Source organism: Tympanuchus pallidicinctus, unplaced genomic scaffold (assembly GCF_026119805.1).
Source record: "Tympanuchus pallidicinctus isolate F22 unplaced genomic scaffold, pur_lepc_1.0 scaffold23, whole genome shotgun sequence".
Classification (NCBI taxonomy): domain Eukaryota; kingdom Metazoa; phylum Chordata; class Aves; order Galliformes; family Phasianidae; genus Tympanuchus; species Tympanuchus pallidicinctus.
In genome coordinates, this window is record NW_026294740.1 from 6,901,277 (window position 1) to 6,927,467 (window position 26,191).

Below are 26,191 nucleotides of genomic sequence, written 5' to 3' on the forward strand. Positions count from 1 at the left end.
TAATTGCATTACAAAGCTCAGGTCAGCTTACACGATTGTTCTGTGTTCAACCAAAAGCTATCCCAAAGGTGCACTCATATCTCTAGACTATTTTAGGGGCTGGCAGCTACTTCAGTACGCTTACCCTTATTTATCTATTTATTTATTTTGTCCTGGGCGTTTCAAATTTGATGGGAGGCCAAAGGCAAGAACTGATGCATTGTAGATGACAACAAAAGAGGCTCCATAAAATTGCTTTTGGCATCTCCTGTGCATTCCATGTACATCTTATAAATTACTGCTGCATTTCAGCAATAAAAATAGTTTTGTATTTGGAATTGATTACAGTAAGATAAAGCTCTAATAATAAAAAAAAAGAGTACTTATGCATAAATATTCTGAACATACAAGGGTAATTTCATTTGATAAAATGAAAGTAAGGCTCTTAATTTCTTTTAAGCAGAACACACATCCACGTGCACATGCACAGTGCGGATGAAGCTTCAACAGCTGTTTTGCTTAGGATTCCCAGAATTGCTGATGTTCCTCTTCCAGCTCTCCCCTTCAGATGTTTTTATAGCCATCTCCATGTCACTGGCATGGTAATGTCCTCTTGCAATCTGAACTTGTTCAGCCCAGGACATGGTTTACTGCTATGTAATGAAGATCAGTTCCTCTCTTGTGCCCCTGAAAAGTGATCATACTAAGTAGGATACTTTTCCTTAGTTTGTTCCTTAGTGCATCAGCTCAGCAACCAGTGCTTTTCCTTAACTGGGACTGCAGGGTCAACAGAGGGAGCTGATATATTGTTTTCAGCAATTCCTAAATAAATGGAAGCATCGTTTTATTTATGTGAGAAAGAGGGAAATAGCTGTTCATGTTTCAGCATGACCCAGACCAGCAAGCTTTCCTCAAGCAAAATGCGATGTGACTTCAGCCAATAAATTAAGGGTGAAAACTGGCTTTGCATCATGGCAAAAGCATCACTAACCTTTAAAGAAACACGAGGCTCCAATGCAGATAACAGTGATGGGGCTAGCGTGGAACTGCAGGTTGGATGTGGGACCAAGTGCTGCAGCTGATTCGTATGGGGGCTGCATCAAGACGGGCCCTTGCTCAAGACCTGCACCCCTGGTCCATGCTGGCCACTGGGTTGCAGCCCACTGCACCCCATCCGGGCTGCAAAGCTGCTCTGGGGGGCAGGAAGCCGGCTCCTCTGGTCCCCCAGCGTCTGCCAGAGCCACAGCAGGGCCGGGGCTCATGCTTTGATGTGGGCTGGACGGGATGTGGATGCGTCTGCCGAAATGCGATTATTTCTGTAGAGCAGCTTGAGCATTCCCGATGATAAGCTGTTACAAGTAAGTTGATCCTTAAAAACCTTCCATATGAATAGCAAAAGCAGTACAAAATGTGCTCCCAGCAACCATTCCAGAGTCTACTGTAGCACTTCCAGCAGGTAAATACAGGTAGGCTGACAACGCGTCATTTTTAAATTTAATTTATTTATTTTTGTGTACATTTTTCTTAATTTGACTGACATACCATTGCTATAAAGATGCCCTGCTCTTTGAATATTTAATCCAAGACCACTAGTTCAAGTGTGGTTATGAAAAGTCACGGCAAACATGACTGGAAAGAGGTGGTTGGTTTTGACTTCCAGGCAGTTGTTTGAAGCATTTCATAGATGCACACAATAATCAGCAGAACACACGCACACGCAGTGCTGAGTTGAACACACACACACACGCACACACACATCTGGAAAATGGGTTACAGTGGTTGAAGTTTCAAAAAGGTGTACTGTCCCCTTCTCTCAGCAGCAGTGATAAACCTTTGGATATCCTGAGAAATAAAACTGAAGCGTAGTAAAGATCAATGTATTTTACTAACAGGGTTGTGGGTTCTTTTTCAAGATAAATACATTCTCCCAATCTATTTTGTCTTTTGAATGAAGAGGGCAGAGGGAAAGGTTAAGGAATACCAGTTCAACTGTTCCACCAATATCCTTAATCCAATACAGCACGGGTCCTAAATGCATCTCGTTAAAACAACATTAAATAAAAGCCTATCTAGCATTACGCACATGGTCCTACTGTCAGTTTCCTACTATTTATCACCTCCATAGGACGAGGAGCGGCTTTGAGATGAATGAAGACATCACAGGTTAAGAGAAGTGTTTCAGACTGCGCTGACATGAGGTCTCAGGGGTTGGCAGTGGGTGACCACCGAAACGCTGCAGTGTTTGCCTGACCCCAGCAGTGATGCTGCTGTTAATAAACCACCAGCAGTGTTCACAGGACTGCCCAAGCCAGGGTGAGAAGGGCAGGGCTTCCAACCTCCATTTCCTTGCACAAAGATTTGGGGTCTTAAGTTAGGATATGGGAAGTTTTGATTCTGATGAGGACAGAGCTACCTCAACAAGCTAAAAAGTGACAATGGCTCCCACTGTGCCGTGCTGCCCTTCCCCTAACACCCCATTTCCCATTCCTCCCCACTCCTTTACTGCCAGAGGGGCTGTGTGAGGCTCTGGGCTGTGCTGCAGAGGAAAAAGGCAAGCAAAGATGAAGGCAACACAAACAAGCACGAAGCAATTAAAAGAACGATGGGAGATGCGGTTTGATGTACTTTTGCCAACAAATAAAATGTTTTAATTGCTCTTTTTGAAAACACTTGCATTGTGTTTTTTAAATCTCTGAAATAGCAGAGTGGCTCCCTGCACCCACCAAGCTGCACATAAATGCATACACACTCATAGCTTTGTGGAGCTACCGAATTTACTTCAAGACAAGTTTCTTTTGCATTCTGACAATTGGAGACAAGTTATTCACAAGAAGGCAAAGTTCATGCATGGCTTTGACAGCTCCGCTTTCTCATAAATGGTATTTGAAAAGCAGAAAGCAAATGAGGGCCAAAGCTCCATTTAAAGTTCACCTCAGATGCCTGAAAAGCATTTATACCCACATCCTTCTGAGGTCCCTGCTTTATGAACTTCTAATGAAATCCACATTCTGCTACCCAACACTTCTTATGCATAGGGGGAAGAAAAAACAAACCAGAAAACCAACGCAAGCTGTTGGAAAACAGATGCATCACAGAGTTCTTTATCAGCACGGCCTGGGCGGCTTTGGAAGCAGCAGAGCAGCAAGATACATTTGCAAAGAGGAGGAAGGGAATGAAAAGAACAAGAAGAGCATGTCTGGGAGACCCCTGCCTGTCTCCCACAGGTCTCATGTTTGGGATTGCACCTCTATGCTGCTTATCAGTGCTCCACACCTCAGCACTTCTAGTTCATTCCTGACAGCCCCGAGCATCCCTGACCTGAGGGCTGATGGGGAACTCCAGGCTCCTGATACAGAAGAACCTGACAGGAAGGCCTGGACTAACCCAGCTCATCTCAAACCAGATTGTATTTTTCAGGTGGCGAATTTTCTCAGAAATCCAATGCACTCAGGCTTGGAGCATCAAGCATTTTAGCAGCTAAGACGATCTCTGGTGCTACTCAATCCCCTCTGGAAGGAACCATTACAACCCAACTGGTGCTTCTCCTATTAAAACCAAACAACGATGAGCAGATTTATTCAGAAGACTCCAAGATGCTTGAAGAGGTGAAAAAAATGTTTTTTTTAAAAAAAAAAAAGATTACTTCATCTCTAATTCCAGAGCAAACCAAGTCACTGAAAGAAAATCTGAACTGATACAAACATTGAACACATTAAAAAAGAGTAGGCTTCCAACTTGCCACTTTGCCTGTGTCCTCTTCAACACCAGCACACCACTGGGAAGCGGTTACTTTTCCATTCAGCTCAGTTCTCCTTAAACTTTTTAGCTTAAAATAACATAGAAACATAGAAATATCTTCATTACAAATTCCCCACCATCTCAAGACAGTAGATTTCACAAGTTGAGACAGAAACTCTACAAATTTCATAAATTTTGATGCCAAACATGGATCCTTGCCATTAAAACCATCGTTCCATAAATTGAAGACTTTGGACACTTTTAGACAGAGAAATGACAAGTTTTACTCCAACATATCCTCAGTTTGCGAGACACTACATTTAACAGCTTCCCCCCAGTGTATTGCTATTAACAAATAAATGCCAAATTCCAACAGTTGTGGATGTGGTGATCATTTCCAGCAGCCCCAGTGGCACAGTGACAGCCAACACCAAACACAAGCTGCTCAACTCATGGCTGCAGAGGAAGCAAAATGGTGGTAGACTTTGGAAATTCACAACACACCCATTATATGGAAACGTTTGGAGCCAAGACTCTGGGTCTGGTGATGCTATGGCTTTTTTTCTGTCTGTAGAGCCCCACCTTGACTTAAGCCCACCAAGCATGGGCTATTGTTAGATATTTTCCTGGGAGCTGCCTAAGGCCATTGTATGAGATCCTGGGCAGCCTGATGTGGTGGGTGACAAACCTGTCCACAGCAGGGGTCGGAACTAGGTGATCTTTAAGGCCCTTTCCAACCTAAGCCATTCTGTGATTCATCCTGTATTTATGGAAGGCTCACAACTAAATGCGGGCAAAATGTGGATGGAGAATTCTGCAGCTGCACCTGTATACGATAAATTCAATCCTGACAGCCTACACCACAGGCTGTAATTCTTCTTTAAACAAACCTTTTTGGCTCTTGCAAGGCACTTGATATACACCTCTTCACTCTGGCTGTCTAACTGGAAGACACCATGTCCCTTCCCACTCTTCCCAGTACCCTTCCTGAAAAGAAGCACACAGTTGAGCTGAGAGATACCACAGACTCAGATATTGTTTCTGGACACTCTGAGATGGCCGTAAGGTCTTTCTAAGAAGGAACAGACAAGAAAAAAAATGGCAACATGGCAGACCCCAATGCCTCCACCACACATAACTATAGAGGATCTGCTTCTAGCTGTGTTTTTAGAGGCCAGGCATGTACTTGAGGCCATCCTGCTCCTTCCTGCTCAGTGCTGGCTGCCTCTCCCCACTGCACTTGTCTCTAGCCTCCTGCTGGCATCTTCTGATTCGGACCCTTGCATGCTGGTCATGGCATTATGGAAAGACCGCAGAATGGATCTCTTATTTTCTCAAAAAGAGTAATAATTTCGGGCAAACCCAGACTGAATTAGGATAAACCCTGGGCTGGCCTGAATTCTTCCTTTGTGAGAAACCAAACACGAATTTTCCTGATCTGTTCAGCAATACTCGGGGTGGGTGTGTTTATTCTCTATTTTAAAATTACACTATTCTGAGCTTCCTGGATTTAGCTGGGCCCAAAAGTGAAAGTAACATACCAAAATACCCCGAAATAAACTTCTAGGAAGGGTTTTCAGGTCTGGCTAAAACCACACAGCTTTGGAAATTGCCGAAAGCCGTCTGATCTTTCGAGATTTCCATCTCTATTTCCAGCGCGTTTTAAGACACTTCCAAGCATTTCCCAGCTTATCCTCGCGGTACCTCGCAGCCGCTGGAGTGGTGCCCCATCGTTTAGAGAAACCCAAGAGCCTTTCGAGGAAGGAAACGCAGCCCGGCCCGCAGGCTGGCTGCCGGCAAGGGCGAGCCATGGGGCTGCTTTGCTTCCAGCAGGGATTTTTCCTGAGATGGAGAAGAAGTAAGAACAGATGTCAGGGAGTATTCCAACGGCTCGGGGAAGCTCTCACCTTGGCTGGATACCTGCGGGCGGGCGGTGGATAGCATATAGGCACTGCCTTCTTCTCCCAAAGGCCCCTTTCTTTTGCCTTCTCTCTGCCTGACCACCTAGAAAAAAAGCTGCTAGTAAAATCCCAGACAGTAAAATGCAAAATGTAACTGTGACTGTAGGGAAGAGGTCAATGGAGGCTACGAGCTGGCCAGCCATCCAGCAGTGCACTAAAGCAGGCCATGCAACACGTGTCACAGCCACAATCATTCCTAGTGGAACAACACTGCCTGCAGCACAGGTCCTGCAGGATTCCTTTGTTCCTGTGGCAGTTATAAACGTAACTAACTAAAAGATGGGAATTTACTCCTTAAAATATTTACCCTCTTCTTTCTCAGCTACCGAGGCAGTTCCCAAGCCTTTCCCATCATTCATGCCCAATGAAACTCGTTGACAAGCTCAACGGGGGAAGCAGCAATGCACAAGGCCACACAGGCACCACTACCAGCTCACTTGCAGTTCTTCCCTGGTTTTCTTTAGGGTTTTAAATTTTGTTTCTTTTGCAGGCAGTGGGGACACAGTGGCATCTAGGATACGAGACAAAATGCATCACCTAAATCCATTGCTCTCTGTCTGCTGAGCTCTGCTCACTCAACTTCAGCTCTTCCTTGGCAGAGAAGACAAACAACAGCTGCTCAACAAAGCACTTAGTTTGTCCCTATGCCATAAAACCACCCTTGCAGTTTTTTGCAGTCCCTTCAATTTATACAGTGCGGACCACTGGCATCACCAACAAGCTGAATCTATGCTTGTCTCCAAACACAAAAGATGAGATTCAAGTAAGCTTTTTCTGGCCCTTCTTAGTAACAAAATCAACTGCTTTTATAGCGCAGGGTTCCGTGAAGGAGCTGCATCCTTTCAGCCTGAAACACTGCTTCATAGTGCGCAGAAAGTATCTCTTCCAGCCACAGTCCAGGAGAGTGAATCTCAGTGCACTGCAGAGCTCAGGCCTGCCAGAGCACTCGTCAAATTTCATATTATCCATCTGCTCCAGTAAAGGCTGAGCTGAAATATTAATTAGGAGATCTGATCCCTTCTCACCAGAAACAATCTGGATTTTATAGCTCAGCCAGAGGCCAGAGAAGCAGACAAAGCTCTGTGATACATCCTTTGCTGCTGGTTAAAGGCTTTCAAGGAAATAAGTAACTTGGGGGAGAGGACACAGACTATAAAACACACGGACATCTGGTCTGTTATGTCCACCCACCATCTCCCCCACACTCAGCCCCTTTCTCCTAAGTGCATGCTCAGAACAGAGAGAGATAACTCCTCTAACATAAACAGCTATAATATGGCAATAAAGATTAATGAGTGAAACTTGCCATTTTATGTATAATCCATGGGGATTTACAATCATTAATCTTTATTAGTATGTAATAACTGTTTAGACATTAAGGACAGATTCTCAGCTGGACAAAACTGGCCTTATTCCAGCAAAGCCAATGGAGCAATGCCAGTTTACACCCTCCGTGACCCTAGCTTTAAATGAGAGCCATCCCCACCTGCAAGAATCGTATCACTAGCAGTATTTCCCCAACAGCAGGGGCTGACCAGCGAAGGCAACTATTTGTCTTTCTCTGTATCTGAAAAAGAGAGCTGCATGTGTCCAGGAAGCTCAACAATAGACATGTCAATAAACATGAGGAAATTCAATGAAAAAGCAACAGCAACAAAAGGAACCCCAAGGAGCAGGGAAGTGGATGATTCTTGAGGCAAGACTATAAGATCTGGTTTGGCAGGAGCATAACTAAGAGGGATGTAGCAATCTTTGGCATGTGAAAGAGTGAAAGCACCAAGACTGGCTCCCAGAGTTCCTCTAAGAGGAACAAGATGGAAGAGAGGGGGAAAAAAAAAAAGAGCATCTTGGCTGGCTTTTCTGAGAGAGGAGTTTGGGTTTTGTTTTTAATAAAGAAGAGGCCTATTAAACAAGGGAGCTGGTGGGAACCTTGTCTGAACTACACCAGACCAGCCACTAAAGCAATGCTGCATTAGCCGAGTGGGATTTCCTCTTCCAAAACGTCTAGGAAAGGAGGGAAATGTTCAGGTACATATTCTGCTTCTGCAAACATGGAGAAATCCTGGCTAATGCTGTGTGTGTGGGTATCTCTGTCCTTGGAACTAGGCACTGCAACGTCGCATGGGTGAGGGCCCCGGAGTCCCTTCCCACCAAGTCAAAATGCACCCAACACTGCCCCAACAGCACACAACCACCTCCTTCCCAAGTCAAAGAACAGCGAGCTTAACTGCACTCAGTTATTTTAAGTGCTATTTCTAAGTAGTTACCCACCTAGAGCCTCCAGAAACAGCAGTCCTGCCTCTCCAACCTCCTTCCTTGCCACTAAAATCAACAGAAGTCAGGGAAAAATGCAGGCATACAATATGAAGCTATCTGTGTGAACTTCTGGAAAACCCCCAGAGAAGATGGACGTTCCACCCACCACAGCAGGGTGGCCCTTAAAAACGGTAACCAGCAAATGCTCTCCAAGTTCCCCATCAAGTTTAAGGGACAGTGGGCTTTTGGAGACCCAGAAAGAAGCCTTTCTGCCAGCCACAGTTCAAGACCCCTAGAAATGGCAAAGCCTCAAGCATGGAGGAGGTCGCAAGAACGTCAGGAGTTGTAAGGAATTTGGCACATTGGAGAAAATAGATGATGAACATCATGCCCCTGTGGTCTCCCTCTTCCTGCCATGAGGATGGGCTATGCATGTCTCACACAGCCAGATCACCACTGCTGTGGCTGAAAAGAGAGCAGCAGAGAGGCCCTGCCTTGCAAATGTCTCACTGTGCTGGAATTAATTCACACTGCTGGTCCAAGCCATGGCTCAGTGCTCAGCTCTGGGCAGCTTTTCACTCCTCTTTACTCCCTGGGGTGTTTTGGTTTGTTTCAGGTTTGTGGAATGAGACCTGCTGCTTCTGCAATTTAAATATCCTGACTCGAGACAATCTAACACCCTGTGTGCTGCCCACAGTTCTGCACTGTCTGAAGACAAAGGAGCCTTTAGAAGAACAGCTTCGAGCCTCAACACCAGGGCATGGGGCATGGTTGCTGGGAAAGGCTAAATATCCCACAAATCGTGCCTCTCCCAGCCAAACCTGCACTCAGGTTACATCCAAAAATGATTCTGGGTACTGAACAAAACCCTTTCATCTTTACTGAGTTTACAATCAAATGGAAAAGAGTCTGATTTTTGTTTTGCAACCTTGCAGAGGAGACTCTAGCTCTCCTCCTTGCTCTGAGGCCACCAGCTCAGGCTTCTCTCTAAGAATACCCTCGATCAGGCCAAGCCTGGTGTCCACAAAGAGGGATGTAGATACAGCTTCTGCATTCCTCTCCTCCTTCAAGTACCTTTTCAGTGACAACCAATGCAGATCACTGGTTTTACTCACACTGGCCATACAGATTCACACTTACTCTGGGCTGACGTAAATGACTTTTAAAGGAACAAAGTCATGGAGAATCAGGAGGAAGTGAAGTGATTTGTTGCATGCTCTATTGTAATGTCATTAAAACAAAGGAATCATACAGCCCAAGCATTGCAAGAGCAAAAGGCATAAAAGAAAGTACTCAGCATGTAGTGTTGAGGCATGCAGGAATCATTTTAGAGGGTTACTAGCTGCAGACAACACTGACATTAATTTTCTATTGGAAAACGCTGGTGACATTAATATCTGCTATTAATACTGAACTTTGACAGTATCTCATAAATTCAACCTGTCAATTATAATGGCACTGAAATAAAGGTGCTGTGAGGTCAAGAGGATGCGGTGTCCAAATGAGACTTATATTCCAGGAGAAAAGTAGCAAAAACAATCTTTAACAAAAGCATCAGATCCATATGTAGGAAAACCAAAGGGTGGTTTTAAATGTCATGTTTTTCAAAGCGAGAATTGATGCTGGAACCAACTCCATAAACTGGCTGGCCGGACTTTCAGCTGCAGCTGAGGACAATCAATCAAAACAGCTCTGTGACTCTGAGAAAGTGAGAGAGAGAAAACACACACACACACCACGGAATATGAGAGGGCAGATTATGAGCCATGCGAGGCCTTTTAAAATTACAGAGTGAAGTAAAACATCCTTGTGTTTCACCCACAACACAGTGTGACCTGAAAGGTTCTCCTCGACGCAAAGTGAAATATGGAGATTATTGTTACTGGGGGCCAGCAGGCTCGTGAAGCAGGGCCTGAGGAAGAGGAACCTCCTCCCCAAAGCCTGCATGACCCATGAGCCCTTTGCAGTAAGGAGTCACCTGCACCCTGCCTGCAGTGGAGGAGCACAAGGATCGATGAATCTCCTTCGATACGGAGCTGGACTTGACCCTTATGGGTCTCTTCCAAATCAGGATATTCTATGATAAGGTCCCAAGGCAGAGCAGCACTGTTGTAGGGTTTGCAACCACCTCAGCAGGCACTGCCAGCCACAGTTATTATGCTGGCAGCAGCAGCCCAGGCACTGGTGTCTATGTGCACCTCTCAAAGAGTTGCGTGCCCCCAGCACCAGTGGTACTACCCTGCCACTCAGGGTTCCCTGCTCTAAATACTGCCCTTCTCAAGAAATCACTTCCCAGACGGGTGCTCAGGATAATCCTGAAATCCAACCTACACCAATGGAGACTGATGCCACTAAGCTAGGAGAGAAAGGGCTGTATATAACATCCTGCACAACCACCTTGCAGGGCATGGCGCGCTTCCAGTTGGGATTTGGCTCTGAGAACTTGTGCAGAAGTGATGGGTGGGGAAGGGAAGCATGCAGAGGGGCATGAGGCACACACACAGTCTGCAGTGCAGCCATACACTCATGCACCCTGCAGGGCTGGGGGAAGGAGCCACGGGCAAAGGCAAAGGATTCATAGCCTGGTAATGTAGCTGTGCGGGTCTGGCTCAGTCAAACCAGCACCTGCCAGTGGCCTTGCTCCAGACACAGTAATGCCTCGCAGTGCTCGGCCCCCCTTCACTGGAAAGAAACCCTGTTACCTAAAAGCAGAGTGGGTCACCATATTCCCCCTCCCACCCAGACAGCCTTCACACTCCAGCCCTTGGCTAGCAGCTTTTCTCTGCAGACTCGGGCCAACAGCAACAAGCTCCTGGGACAGGTGGGCTGTGGTTTCCCTGCATGGTTTTCCCAGCTGCTGACCTGATGGGGGGACACCTGCAGCCCATGTTGGAGCCCGGCACTCCCGGCTGCCTCCAGTATCACAACCAGAGGTGGACATGGCCCAAATCACGTGCCAGCACAGGCTCCAGGGCAGCACTCCTGAAGTCTGCACGCAAACACAGGGAGATTGCTGCTTAGGCAGTGCTGAAAACCCTGGAAACCTGTGCTGAGCTATCCCTACTTTTTCAGACCTCCCGCTGTGATTGTTTGCCTTTCTTACCTGGAAGAGGTGAGAGGAGTGCCCTTTTGTGCCCAAAGCAGCACATCCCCAGCCCAGGTGAGCCCCAGACACTGCAACGCTGCTGGGCTTGAGGGCAGGTGGGGACCAGGCTCCTCCTGGTTTTTGTGCAACGTTCTGGACAAGTCGTTTCCCTCTGGGACTCCTATCCCAGAAACTCACCCAACAGTATCTTCCCACCCTGGACCTCATCACCTGCCCAGTCCTGCAGGGTAAGGGCAGGACATCGGGCATGGGCTTTCCCTGTGCAGAGGCTGGCAGAGCACCGTGGGCATCGGGCTGCCTGGGCTCAGAGCATGGTCTCTGGAGGTGAGGTGACCTCACGGAATGCCGGGGTTCCCTCCAGCACAGCAATGCTGCTTCGCACCCTATGAAGGCAGCTCGAAGAGCTGAACTGAGATCCTTGTCTATAAATTCTTTATAGGATGCACATTAAATATTATCCACAACACAGACACTTCTCTTCTTCCTCTTTTCCTCTGGCATCTTTTTCCCCAGCAAAGCCCTAGGACTATTGCTTGCTGTGGCCTCATTTAGCATCATCATCATCACCACACATTCATCCTCATATAAAACAGAAATCTATTCCATCAAGCACTTAACATAAATATTAAAATAATGGAAGGGACAAAATATAAATCTACATACAACTTCATGACTACCATAGCACCTATTACCATGACAAAGCAAATTCCGGTTCGGGAGGAAGGGAAAGGGAAGTAGGAAAACGTTAGGAAGAGGGGTTTTGACTGTCATTAAATATGTAAATCACTCTTAATTTTTTGTTGTTGTCGTTGTTTTGCTTTTGTTTCAAGGTTACCAACCTTATTAAAATTCATTTCACTAACCAGCTCGTTCTATGTCACTATGGATACCAAAGAACCCTTTTAAAAACTTCGGCGAGGTGGGGGGTTTCTCAGAATAAAAACAAAACAAAACAAAACACGGCGACTTTCTGTTGGTGCTTCCATGACAAGTCCTGCCACGCGCCCCTCCCCTGCACCCACCAGTCCACAGAAGGGCAATTCATACAAAGTCCAGTTCTCAGTCTCCCAGGATGAGTTTGACAAAAGAGGCGACGTCTGTCTCTTTGGATTCGTGCAGGGTGAAGAAAGGATGTTGCTGGGAAGAGAAGAAGAGTGGGGAAAAAAAAAAAAAGAAGAAAAAAAAAACAACAGAGAAGTTTATTATTCACAATGCTGAGGACTGAATCTAACGTCTTTTCAGACAGTCTTCTAGTTGGTGGCAAACAGTCTGTTGCAAGCATCATTTTCAGGCTGGATATTAGGAAACTTTTCTCCGAAAGAGTGGCGATGCACTGGCACAGCTGCCCAGGGAGTGCTGGGGTCACTGCCCCTACAGGTGTTGCAGAACCTGGATGTGGCACTGAGGGATGTGCTCAGTGGACACAGTGCGGGTGGGCTGAGGTTGCACTTGATCTTAGAGGTCTTTTCCAACCTTAATGCTTCTATTACTCTACAATAATATTGGGCTTTCCACGTTTTGCAGCTGAGACACTTCTAGGAGGCTTCACAAAGGCTGTGGATTTGTGCCACGCTCTGGCATTCTCTCTCTCCACCTTGCCCTGCCCAGGAGGGCTGCCCTGGGCTGCTCTTGAAGCAACAGAGAGTACTGAACAACATCTCTAGCACGTCGTGCCCAGCAGCCTGGGAGCAAGGGAAAACCTCGCAGGAAGGCTGACTGCAGTGGGTTTTCCCTCAGCTTCCTGCTTTATCTGTGTATTTACCCTCTGGTGACTTTTGAGTCTCATTTCTTCCCTGCAATTGCTCATTCTCACAGCAGGAGATGGCTACCTTACCCCTAAATGCCGCAGAGAGGAAAGCCATCCTGGCTGGAAAGCCATCCCCAGCTGTATGTTTAACTACTTAATCGTGACCAACATGGGAAGACATCCTGCCAGAAAATCCTGCCTGCATTTCAGCGCAAATGGAAAAATATGTGGAAGGATTAAAGTACACAACTGAATACCCCCAGAAGCTGCTTTCTGCTAGCACCAGCAACTCACTCTGTACCAGGGCCTGCAATGCATCAGTCAAAGCCAGCTTCCACCTGAAATCACCAAAACACTCTTTGACACCCACTGTCTTGGCAGTTAATTGTATTTATTTGTATTGAGAGTGTTAAAGAGAACCAAATGGCAGCTGGGGCCCTGCAGGGCTTGCAGGCAACCCCGGCTCTGTGTAAAACATAGCTGTGCTTCCCATACACAGCCTGGGGGAGCTTGGTTTGATTCCTGACTCTCTCCACTCAAGACGGATTTTTAAAGATATTTTGGGGTTTGTAGGGTTTTCTAAAGCTGCCATCACCCCAGTCCCTGAGAGCTGGCTATGTCAAACATCTATGGCAGCGGACAAGTGGAGGGAGAACAGGGGCAGAGAAAGGAGACTTTCCAAGGTGGGCTTGAGAGCAAAGTTATCCAGCAACCAGAGGCAGCTCTGAGCAGCCAGAAAACAAGCCAAAGGCACAGCAGCAAGGAAGAGGAAGCGCAGTTACGTGGGAAATAGAACAGAAAGGGATTGTGGTAAGGATTCAGACATAATTTAAGGTCTCCCTGGGTCAGACAGTCACGGGAATTAAACGTCCTGAATAACTCTCAATGTTATTCAGAGAAATGACCCAAATGACCTGCTGTATGATTATCCTATCGAGATGCCACTGCTTTCACACCCCAACTAACTCACACCCAAAGCAGTGCCACCACAGCCCAGATGCACCCACACCCAAGACATGAGTGGCAGCAGTGCCCTCCAGCCCTGTCTGTCTGTGAACCCAACCCCTCTGCAATGTCTGAGTCTAGTTACAGCACAAACCCCCCCCGTGGTGGTGGGAAGTGCTCCCTGCAATGTGCAGACCACCGGGGAGGAGTCCTGCAGTAGTTTCATGCTCCACTTCACCTGGGGAAGTGGTTTTTTAAATGAGATTAAGCATCCGTATCAGTTTTCCTGATGCTCAAGATAGCACAGAGTCATATTTTCCATGAGAAACCTCAATTCCACAGGAAAGCAAGGGAGCAGTCTTGGTCTAAATGGCAAGTCCAATCCAGTACCACAACTTAATGCCATAACAGAGGGAGGAGGGATTAAAAAAAAAAAACACAACAGAACAGCAACCCTCAACCACAGGACCTCACAACATTCATGTCAGCCATAAAATACCACAGCATTGAGATACTCTGGAGAGGTGATCCAAGAACCTAATTCAATAGAAATGCACTCGCTTGCCAATGGGTATTAATGCTGCAACAGACAGAGCTGAGCTGGTGAACCTTTTGATAAAAGGCCATTTGGCAAAGTTCAGAAGTACACTTAAAATATGTATGTGTTTATTCAGTAGTAATTAAAAAAAACAAAAACAAACAGAAAAAAAGAAAACAACATAAAACTCAAGCCTCCTTTTTCTGAAACCAGTATTTGGGCAAACTGTGTGTAAATAGATCTATATATAGAAAAACTGCATTACAGGGCCCAGCAAAAAATGCCACTGGAATTATTTATTGCTTCCAATTCACTTTAGAAAGATGCGTCGATTTCTGGCATGTCTTGCAGCCAGAGAACACTTTCAACCCTGGCACCTTTGCACCATGGGGGTCCCAACAACTTGAAGCAGAGCAGCAGTGAGGCTGGGGATGTCACCCCCTGGGTGACACAATGCACATCCTAAGGGCAGGAGACACCAATACCCAGGGCACAAAGTTAGGCACTTTCCAGCCTTTAGCTGTCAATCAGATGACAGTGAAAAAGAGATGAGATGCCTGAGTGAAACACTGGCTTCCCAAGCTCCCCTGCTTTTGGTCAGCTTTTAGCAGCACCAGGATCAATACCACAACATCAGGAGAGAGACAGGCCATGAAGCTGTGGAGCTCTGGCAGAAAAACCTCAGCACAGACCATCCTGTGCCAGCTCCAGCCCAGTGCTGACTGAGTTACGTCAACGTCTGCACTGCTGGAAGTTCCTCTGCAGTTAAGTGCATCTGACTTCGAAGCCCTGCACTGCTCTACATTTCCTTCGTTGTGAGCCTTTATCAGCATCTTCTTCCTCAGTTATTCCTCCTCCCTAGACATGCTCACAGTCTCTAAGCAGCAGACAAAACTCAATAACCGGAATTATTAGTCACAGACTTGTGTCTGTCCCTAACATTCAGAAATCACTCTGTCCAAAGTTTCCTCTCCCAACACACCATGACAGGAGAGCTCAAGAGACCGCTCCATTCCTGCAGCCCTCACGTTGTAAGCACTTGGCTTCAGTGTTTGAAGCCATCACACAAACTCAAGAGGAGGACTTTACCCTTGCTAAATGATTCTCTGCAGCCTCATTCTTATCCCTTAGCAAATCACTGTTTTACACTTTTTCTCCACTGATCTGACTGGAATAGCACTTGATTGACACCTCCAAGAGCATCTCTGTCTTGCAGCACCTTCCCAAGACACTGAAGTGCCAGCATCCTCATTTCTGTTATAAAAATTGAGATGCTGAGCATCCCAAATCACAAGCCACTTTTGGGAACCCTGAGTTCAGCATTTCATTACAAGCCACCTCAGCTCTGAACCAATACACTGTTTAATCCAGGCATACTCACCATAAGCTCTGGGTATGTTGGCCGCTCTTTGGAATTCTTCTTCAAGCTTTAATGAAAAGAAAAAAAAGAAAATTGCTCAACATTACACTCTGCATGACAGTTAAGCAAGCCCATAAAATCACACTGTGACAAAAGCAAGGCTTCAAGTCCCTGTAGAGTAAGTTCAGCCACTTATCCATACACTAAGCAAGCAGCTTAGCCATTGAGGACACCTGCAACAAACACACACCAGTGCTCTAGGCCCTGGGTCCGCAGACACTTCACAACGGTTAATGCTCTGCCAATTGCTGGGGACAGATACAATTGGTTTTTTGGGTACCATCCAGTAGGTCAGCTGCTACAGGTATGGCTGCAACCTTTGATTGGGAGTGGCGACCGAGTGGCTCCAAAGCACATGTACAACTATTTGTTTATCAGCCCGCTGTTATCAATGGGGACGGTTACATGGGACATCCTTTTTTCTCCTCTCCTACAACAGATGGCTCTGGAGAGTTGTAGCTGGAAGTTATTTTGGTTTCCCTCCTGCAGAAAATAGTTTTTAAAAGACAGGACGTAATCGCTGCTCACTTCCTGACAGTGTATTTAGGGGAAAGACACTTGGAGCAACTTGAAAAGATCTTCACACACGTACACGTCGGTGGCGGGGAAAAGGTGTCACACTGAGCAAAACAAAAGTGAGAACCTCGGTGATGATAAGTTGCTCCTCTGCTGGGATTTGACGGAGCCCAGAGGAAGCAGAGTACACACACTGAATAGATATTTCCTGCTTGCTGTGTGTAGTGGGCTCGTGTTCAGTGTCATGTTGTGAATGAACAGAGGAACCTAGTAACGATACGTGCCAATATCGACGAACTGGAGGTACGGGATGTGTCACATCCTCTGGGCTGAAAAGCAACCCAAGCTGAGATGCTAAGGTGCATTTCAAGGTTGGGCGTGTTCAGAAGCAGGATTTGGGTATAGTCCTCTTAATTTAGACCCTCTACAAACAAAACCCTTATTCCCAGGTTACTAATACCAGGAAATTTGCTGACACTTTACTGATACCCATGTAAATCTTTGGGAACAAAGAGCGTATTTGGATCTGATGCTAGCTCAGACGTCCCAGGAACTTCCCTGCATTAGCTACAGGTCATGAGAGCTGCACCACCCCACACAGCATGTGGTGCAGTTCACTCTGCCACCTGTTGAACTGTAGATAGCCTTAAACCAGCCCTCATACACTGACTTGATATGACATGGTCTGCTGTCAGACAGCACAAAACCACTACAGTCCACAACCAAAATGCTCTCCTGATTCCATGCAACTCTACTGAGCTGAGGGGCCTTCAGTGATCCTAGATGGTAGGATTTGCAGAGAGAGGAAAAGCCATATGCCCCACAAAGCACAAGCTTTCAAGATATAAGTGCTGCTCAGCAGGGTCATTCTTCTCACTGCAACCACCATAAACAGCAGAGGATTTCTTGTTCCTAAATCAGCCCAAGGCAATATCTGCAAGAAACCATGCTTGCAAATGCAAAATATGCCTCCATTCAGTGGGGAAGAAAAGCCTGCCTGGCACAAACAGGCAACTTAGCAATAACAAGCAGTGAGCCAGCAGCACGGGAGAAAGGCAGCTGGTCCAAAATCCCAGCGTGGGTCTTGCAAAAATGGTGGGCATTCTGCAAGAGGGGTTTTTCCAAGCCAGCTCCCACCTCCCAGAGACACAGAGCAGCGTGGGTGTGTGCAGGTATTCCCCAGTGTGGGTTGGTGCAGACCAATACAGGGACCTCGAAAACATGTTTGGACAAGACTCCAAAGAATCCGAGTGTCGGTACTTAAAGTTCCCAGGCAGGAGTGGCTGATAATCCCCTTCCTGGGTCACAGCAGAGCCTGTTGGGCTCCAGGCCCTGACACTGGCAGCTCAGGAACAGGCTCACATTTCTGTATTTGTCGATCTGCCGTCCTTTCTTGGCTGCCCCGCAAACCACCATCCACCTGCCAACTTGGCAAGCAGCGGATGGCACTGCAGCGCCTGGAAAATACAAATGCCTCCCAGGCGGTTTCCAGGGAAGCTGGAGGGAGAAGCAGTCAGGAGCCGTGGGGCCTCTGCCAGCTCTCTGTGAACCATACGACGAGGGCAGCTGTGAGTCTCCTCGGGTGCTGGGAGAGCCTGAGCTTTCACGCAGCGCTGCCGGCCTCCAGACAGCGCTCATCTGCTCCAGCCCTTTTCCTACGACGCAGCCAAATTCTCCTGCTGCTTCCAGCTCTGAATCCTGGGGAAAACAGAGCAGCAGCCGGAGGGCCCCGGTAGCGGGATGGCCATGGATGGGGCCATCGCGGGGCAAGCTCTGTGCTGTGCCTGCCCTCGGTGCTGCTTCCCTCTGGAGCAGGGTGGCAGGAGGACACGGCCATTTCTGGGCTCTGCTCACCTTTCCTGTTCTCCATTGCTAACCCTGTGCTGCTCATACAGAGACAACCAGCTGAGAAATCCTCCTTAATCCCTTCCTCCCTTGTCCTCTAAAAGGCTGAGCCCGGTCCTTAAGCCGGCAAGGCCATCGCAGCCACCACCATCACACCAAGGACGCGCAGTCCCAGCCCAGTGCCAAGGCTCAGCGCAGCTCAGCCCCAGTCCTGCAGGTGTGAAGGCACAGCCCCTTACCCTGAGAGGTTATGGTCCACAACCATCAGGTTGTCCCCTTGATGCGGGGATGGGGACAGCACCTGCCCTCCTCAGCCTCAGCTGGCGGGGACCTGCAGGGTCAGAGGAGAGGGTGAAGGGTGGTTTGTTTACCATTGCGAGGTAAAATCGACGAATTCTGCTGAGAACTTGTCCGCTGGGAGCTGCGGCGACGGCTCCTCCACCACCTGCTTGAGCTGCTGGAAGGGCGTCCCCCAGGAGTCATAGGGAAAGCGCAGGATGGCCAGCTCGATCTGGGGAGACAGCACCCAACCTCAGCCCTGGAGGACACCCCACAGCCACCCCATAGGATTTGAACAGCCTGTGCTCCCACCCATGCACCCACACCACCCATGGTTTGGCTCTGCATAAACTCGTGGCATCTCATCACCCCACCAGGCTACAAGGCATCACATCTTGCATTTTACATCCCCCAGTATATAAGGAAGTCCTGAGGAGACCCAGCAGCCTCCAAATTCAGTCCTCCCCACTGCCATCCTGTTGCATGTCGCTGGGGAGAGGTTTCAAGTTAAAAACAAAAACAAACAACAAAGCCATATTGCAAAAGGTACCTGTGCTATAAAAAGGCAACTGATGGCCTCCCCCTAAACACTGCTTCTCCTGGTGTGCAAAACGTATCATCAACACCCAATGCCTCCTCCTCCAAGAAGACTTTACTAAGCACTCAGTGCTGGGAGTGCTGTTTCAGATTGGAATCCAACCTGCTGCACTGATGGACACTGTTGCCTTATCCCATGCTGCCATCTCCTGGCTGCCTGCAACCACCACAGCACAGCTGTCCCCATCAGGGTGGCATGCTGCAAGGACAGCCACAGGTTGGACACTCAGTGGTTGGCCAACGGCTGGACATCCCTGGGGGCCACTCCTGCCATGCCAGTGCATCCAAAGCAGCAAGGATTTTGCAAAGCAGCTCCATCCCCCTTACCCTTGACCCTACCACGTACTTAGTGGTATCTTGTGGAGCTGTGTACCCCTTCCCACCCTATCACATTCCCAGGGAACCACTGCCATCAGTGTCAGGGAGATATGGGGAGGAAAATAAATACACAAAGCACAGCCAAGCCTCCAGCACTGCTGCAAGCCCCAGATTTCCCTACCATTGTGATCCCCCTACCATCGTGATCCCCAGGCTCCAGATATCAGATTTGACGCTGTACCCCTTCTGGTTCAACTCCGGGTTAATTCTTTCAGGCTGCAAAGAGATGTAAAGCAGTTAAGAAAGAGGGACGGACCCAGTGCAGTGCCTGCACCCAGGGCTCTCTGACCTCAAGGAGGTCTTTCAGAGATGTCAGGCCAGTGCCACATAGCCTATGCTGCAGCTTGCTCCCTTGGCCACTGTGGCACCAGATGCAGCCCTACATCTTTGTCAGTAGGGGCAGCAGTGAAATGGGTCACCAGAAACACTTGGTACCTGCACCAGGGAATGGGGTGATGCAAGTGATGCAGCATATCTGGCACAAAAAGGAGTGATGAGCCTCAGTTTCTCAGGACTGTGCTCACTCTGTGCATCCACTCCACAGAAAGCAAGTCCGAAGGAGTGTTTTCCTCCCAGGAGAGTACTGTTATCCCCAAAAGGGCAAACAGCAAAAGTGCAACAGGGAGTAATTACAGAGCCTTCCCAAGGTCATGGGGAGGCAGTAAGGCAGCAGGAAGCTGTGCCCAGGAGACCTGATTTGACCTGTGAGATTGACCTCTATCTCTGCTCCTTCACAAGCAGTTTCAGGGATATGTCTTCCAAAACGAGGCCCCAGGACAGGCTGGTGGCTGATCCTTCTCCCTTTAGGACGACCTGACACCCAGGCTCATGTTCCTCTGGCTGTCCCACAGCAGCTTGCACATGCAGCTTTTCAGCATCTCAACTTACAGCCATGTAGGGTTTGCATCCTGCATCCATGGTTTTAGCAACAGAGTCAACGAGGTAACCGCTAATCCCAAAATCGCACATTTTCACCTGCCCCTGCGTATTGATCAACACGTTAGAGGGCTTTACATCTGCAAGAAGGAACACATACCACAGTCACTGTCACGCATGGGTGGCTGAGCCAAGCCAAAAAAGCCAAAGAGCTTCCTATCAGCAGAGGGCACCAAAGGTGCCCACGCAAACCCCAGCATTGCACACACAGCAGAAGCCCAGCTGGCTGCAGGGACTGCACATCCAGGTGACTGACTCATGGGCCTATTGTATGCCCTGCGTGTGTCCTTTCACTTGCATACTCCTCTCACTGGTTTGGGGAGGTGAGAAGAAACCCTGTACACAGCCATTATATTCCAGCAAGCCAGGGATGGCCACGGACATCAGAGCACTCACAGGGAACAGCTCTGCAGAGCTGAAGACATCTCTAGGGAATGTCTGTGCAAGGCTGGAGCACTGCTGAGCCTCCAAGTGAGGCTGCTCTCGTGTCTGGACAAGGAAAACCCACAGGGCAGGGATGACAGGCAGACAGGAGAGGGTGAAGAGCAGTGAGGGTTGCAGTGGAAGAAGGAAGCAATAAACTGAGATGAGGATCAAGATTTCAGAAGTGGCCTCTAAATTTAAAGATCCCAAGCTTGAAGGCAGTGTTAACAGCAGCAGGCGTGTGGGTGCTCCACACCTTATGGAAATCAGGCAAGCGTCTCAGCTATTTATTACTGCCAGATTTATCTACTTCCCATCATGGCCCTGTAATCCTTGGTGCCTTCGTGTTTGCATAATTCTCATGAAGGTGGTTATAATCACCATCAGCAAGGGAAATTAAGGCACAGAAAGAACCCAAAAGTGATATCCAGCTTGGAGAAGAGGGGCTTTCCTGCACAGTGGGGAATCCTCCCTGCCTGGGCTACTCCCAGATGGAATTTCAGCACAAAGTCCTTTTGCTGATCTGATTTATAAGCCCAACACAGCCCTTCTATCTTCTCTCACCCCGAACAATCTTGACACCCAGAAAGAAGAGGTCACTTCTGCAACAAGGTCATCTACCTACACGTGATAAACTATGAAAAAGAAGAGCTGAAAAGGAGACCAGAAGCTGCTTTGTGTCCTGCTCTTCAGAATTGAGTGGATTACAGATTATTAACAACCACTCTCTCGTCAGTGTTTTGCCATCAAAAGCCTCAGGTAGCTGAGATTCTCACCCATCTGTTATTATCTCAAAATAAGATGGTTTTCAGTGGAAATCAAACAAGCAAACAGAAATCCAGAAGCTGAGCAGCATTTTTCCACCCAATGCAAACGACACAGAAGGCAGAGCTCAACCTCCAGCCACACGCAGTATCTACAGAACACAACCACTTGTTGGAGCTGAGCTGTTCCCTTTGGACACCCTTTGGCCCAGCAATCACACTCCAGAGAGGGCTTTTTCCTCCTTATGATAAATTGAAAATGATTCTTTAAAAAGAAAGGGATCAAGCAGCAACGCTGCAAATTTCTTTCTTTCATGGCATCCATGAGATGCAAAAAGAGAAATGCTTAAAGAGAATATTCAAGAGTTCACATGAAGCTATGTTCTATGATTCTATGTTAAGTAGGGAACACACTGCCCAGCTAGTGTTTGGGGAAGCCCACAGAAGGAGATGGGGATGGTTAAGTCACCGCCAGAATGGAGATGCCTGCACAAAGCCTGATCCAGAGCACAGCAAAGTCAGAAGGAAAAGTCTGCTTTAATTTTGCAGAGGTAGTGAAGCACACCGTGGATTCAGACCACGGATTAGGGAAACGTAATCCAGAGCAAACAGCTCTTTCTCTGCCAACACAATCAGGCTGGAGCCCACTTCTCCGCTCCAGCTCCAGCTCCAGCTTGGAGTTTTTAAAGAGCAAATCAGCAGACATTTCTTCTGACGTGGCTTTTGCTAGTCATAAAAGAGAGCATCTGGGGTACTTTGGGAGCCCTGCGCCCGGCTGCGAGGCCAGCCCTCAGGAGGCTGATGGGACAGACAAACAGCAGCACAGCCTGGCTCTTACCTCTGTGGATCACGGAGAGCTTACTGTGTAGATGTTCTAGTGCTTTTACAATCTGAAAGAACAAATCTAGAGTGAATCACAGCTGGTAGCACTGCGGTGGGGAGGCAATGCTGACTGCCTTCCCCCCCATCCTCACTGGACCTGCCTGGAGGGAAGGAGCTACATCTCTCCTGTGTCCTGCACCCTGAGGTGACAGCAGGCACCCAGGGATCTCCCAGAGTGTCAGAATCCTAATGGGAAGGTAGAGGAGCTGTGGGGTCATCCCCACACCCAATACTGTGCCGCCTCTTAGAGGCAGTGTGCACAGGCACATTTGGGGGGTATTTATGGCTCATAAATGACATCACCCAAGACCAAATACTGGAAGCCACCTAGAAACGTCCATATGGGCTGGCCTGTGGACCTTGCCCAGTGCAAACACTGCTGGGAGGCTGGTGATGCAGGACTTGGCTCAGAAAAGAAACATCCTTTTCCTTCCCTCCTCGCCCTGCTCATACTCACAGAGACGGCTATTTTCCCTAGGATGTCCTCAGGAATCGTCAGGCCTTTGTCAATGACGTGCTTGTAAAATTTGTCCAGTGAGGTATCCATCAGCTCCATGCAAATCCACACGTCTCCCTGGAGGATAAAAAAAGCAGATATCTGCCTATGGAATGGATCACCCTTTCCTTTCACGTGCAATCATCAGCGCTGTCCTCCTTTGCTGTTCTGTTTGCCTCTTTCTCTGTCATCTAAAAGTCATTCAGCAAAACTGAACTCGGCATTCCCCTTCTCGTCTCCCCAGCTGGAATTAAGTGCCATCCACCTTCCCTACCATTTAAAGTTCATTTTCTGCTGTCTCTTCCCAAAGCAGAGTCTCTGTAATTTAGGAGTCCTGAAAGTTATCAGGATTGAGGTTCCTTACATGCTCAGGTCACTCTGCAAATGCCCAGTCGGGAAACATTCAGCTCTGCAGAGCTACACTTAAACCTCTTCAATAAATCTTGCACTTCTTGCTTTCCATATTTTAACTCCATGTGGAGGAAATCAAGGACAATTCAGGACAATATTAACACTAAGAGATCAAGCTGTAGATCAGCATCATTGGCACCTGGGCATCCCCACCACACACATCCAGCACCAAGCCCCTCTCTGCTCACCAAATAAGAGTAAATGAAAGACCTTCAGCTCAAGGTTGAGCAAATTCCAATCCTACCATACATCATATCTAGTTTAAACCCTTGCATGTGGAGCAAGCCCAGGCAATTCAGAGCCTGGAAGGGTATCCAGCATGTTCAATTTGCAGGGTGCCATACCTCTCGGAAAAGTGCTCCATAGAAAGTGACGGTGAAGGGGCAATCTACTGTCCTCATGGAGATATCCAGATCCATCAATAACCTCTTCTGCTCTTGGCTGTTCACCGTGGCTCGGATGCGCTGGAACACAAAGCATTTCAGTATTGGCTGGCAGCATCTCTGCACCATGCTGCTGTAGCTGGTGGTGTCCAGGCTGACCACCATGTCTTGACATCACGCCTTTACCCTTTGTCACACCTCTGTCACTGGCACATCCCAAGCACAGCCACCCAAACGCCACAGAAGGTGGATGAAGAGTTCTCCTCACCTCAGTTCAAAATGCAGGTGGTTTTGCTCTTCCCTACAAAAGTCACCCATTTTTACAACAACCAAAAGACTCTACAACAGCTGTGACTTAAGAGAGGAGAAGGGAGGAGGAAATCAAATTCTAGGCTGGTGGAAAGCTGTGACTTTTGGAGCTGTAGTGCACATCTATTCCATCACTGGACTTTGGGATAAGATGGCATCATTCCCAGAGCCCAAGGCCATGTGCTCCTCATGGTTTGGCATGTGGGCACTTCCCAGTCATCCAGGGAAGAGATGTCATCTGTGTGGAACACCTGCAGCCCCTCAGTAGGGAAACACTACGAATGGGCTCAACACACATCACACATGCATTTAGGCTTCTTGGTTAAAGCCACTCAAGATCAATAATGATGGAATTAAACATGGCTTAGTGGGCATAGTTGTTATGGGTTGACGGTTGAACTACATGATCTGAGTTGTCTTTTCCTACCTTAATGACTCTGTAATTCTAAGATTCTATGATTCTATTTAGTTCTGCAGATGCAATAGCCCGAATGTCCCTGCCATATCTTCTTCCATCATTCTCAAAGAGATCTTTTGCAGTATGGTGAACAAGAAAAGAAAATGCAGAGCATGGAGGCCCTGAGACACATCCCAGCATCAACAGCAAGGTTTAGTCGCAACAGAGGAGCTAAGAATTTCCTTTCAGTTTGCTCATAGCTTCCAGTTCTGCATCTTTTTTTCGCCTTTTTTCTTATTCTGAAAGGAAATTTGAGCTAAAACTCAGTCCTGTAAAAATTGGCCTTTCCCAAGGTACAAATTTTCCCATGACTATTTCCTTCAGCTGCAGGCTTATGAGTCAAAGCTGCTGTTATGAAAACTTTTCATAATAGCATCAACAAACCTGTCATGAACCAAGACCCCACTGAAGCAGACAAAATGTGGAGAAAAAAAAAAAAGCCAACAAAAATTCCCCATTCCAAAGAAACTGAAACAGTACCAGCTGAAGAAAATGATCTTATGCAACTGAATTTACAGTACAGTCTTCTTTGTAAGCACTGTGCAGAGGTCTGAATTGAGGTTTGTTAGAAAAATACATGCATACTTTAAAGAAATGATGGCAAATTGCTTCTAGAATCCTAGCAAAGACAGACTTGTTGCTACTCAGATGAACCGTGATGCTTGAGCTACATTATGTATCATTCTTCTTCAGCATACCCAATTTTTTGTTAAATGGGGCCCGAATCTACTGAATGTATGAATCAGCACTCCTTGCCCCTGAGAAGAAAGAAGATTCCAATTGGAAAGAATTGGTCCAGGCATCCATACAACACACACAGAAAGCATGGAGGCTCACTCTACCTTCACTGCCATGATCTGCCCGCTAGGCATGTGCCGCATCTTCTCCACCACCCCGTATGCACCTCGTCCCAGCTCAGAGATGGGCTCCAGGTCATCAGCTTTCACCTCAAAGTTCTGCAGGGAGAAAGCCATTAGCAAGAAGGTGGCTGCAAGGAGCATCATTGCCCTACAACCTAACCCCGAGCACGTAAATTCATCTCAACTGGGTACCTCCCCATCCGCTCCATGAGGCTACAAACAAAACCATGGCCCCCAGCAGCTGTATGGAGGGTTAACTACTTCACAGTAATTAACAGAGCTCTGGGGTAGATGCAGGAAGGAGCACTCCTTGGTGGGATGCCGCCTGCATGCTCCCACCCTTCACCTGCAGCCTCCCCATCCGTTAGGACATGGGATGGAAAACCCCCCAGCAGCCTCCCGCCTGGAATCACCTTCAATTTTCCTATTTCTTTTTTTAAATTTCCTCCCTCCTCCTCCTCCCCCAAACACTCAAGGAAGCATCCCTGATCTGTTTCAAGGCTTATTTCTTCAGGCCTGCAGATGGCCCAAAAGCTAGCCGAGTGTGCCCCGATTGTAAACCACAAAGGATTTATTTTGTCTAGCCTTGGAGGTCTCCTTCTGCTGGCCTTACACAAAGGATAACTTTGTTTGGAGCCTTGCATTTTAACCTGCCCTTCTCCCTTCTGCTGCGATATTGTGCAGCAGCCCTATTTCTTTTTATTTTTTTTTTTTGCTTATTATTATTTTTGGATCTTTAAAATATGCTCTCGCTACTAAAACCAGCCATTCTGTTTGCTGAACGCACCACCACATCAGTCAATCATCCTACAGAAAGAAGCGGGTTATAATGAACTGATTCACAGCGCATAATCCCACACCGCTTTTTGCCTGCGCAGCAGAAAAATCCTGCAGTCCGACCCGTGCCTGCAAGGGCCCATACACTGTGTTACTGTGCTCAGGCTACATCCCCTGCACAAGGAGCC

The 26,191-nt window shown here is 47.6% G+C and overlaps 1 protein-coding gene across 2 annotated transcripts in view; it reads right to left on the reverse strand.

The window, feature by feature from the left end:
- Window positions 1-1,461: 1,461 nt before the first annotated feature.
- The window catches only part of MAP2K6 (mitogen-activated protein kinase kinase 6), a 45,724-nt gene continuing 20,994 nt past the window's right edge, over window positions 1,462-26,191 (reverse strand). For both annotated transcript variants that reach the window (XM_052687923.1, XM_052687922.1), the window contains exons 4-12: window positions 25,209-25,322; window positions 23,562-23,681; window positions 22,768-22,884; window positions 22,267-22,318; window positions 20,194-20,321; window positions 19,444-19,521; window positions 18,423-18,562; window positions 15,652-15,697; window positions 1,462-12,177 (exon numbers count right to left, since the gene is read on the reverse strand). In XM_052687923.1, coding sequence (XP_052543883.1) covers window positions 12,100-12,177; window positions 15,652-15,697; window positions 18,423-18,562; window positions 19,444-19,521; window positions 20,194-20,321; window positions 22,267-22,318; window positions 22,768-22,884; window positions 23,562-23,681; window positions 25,209-25,322 — 873 coding nt within the window. In that variant the 3' untranslated portion in view covers window positions 1,462-12,099. The remainder of the gene's footprint in view (window positions 12,178-15,651; window positions 15,698-18,422; window positions 18,563-19,443; window positions 19,522-20,193; window positions 20,322-22,266; window positions 22,319-22,767; window positions 22,885-23,561; window positions 23,682-25,208; window positions 25,323-26,191) is intronic.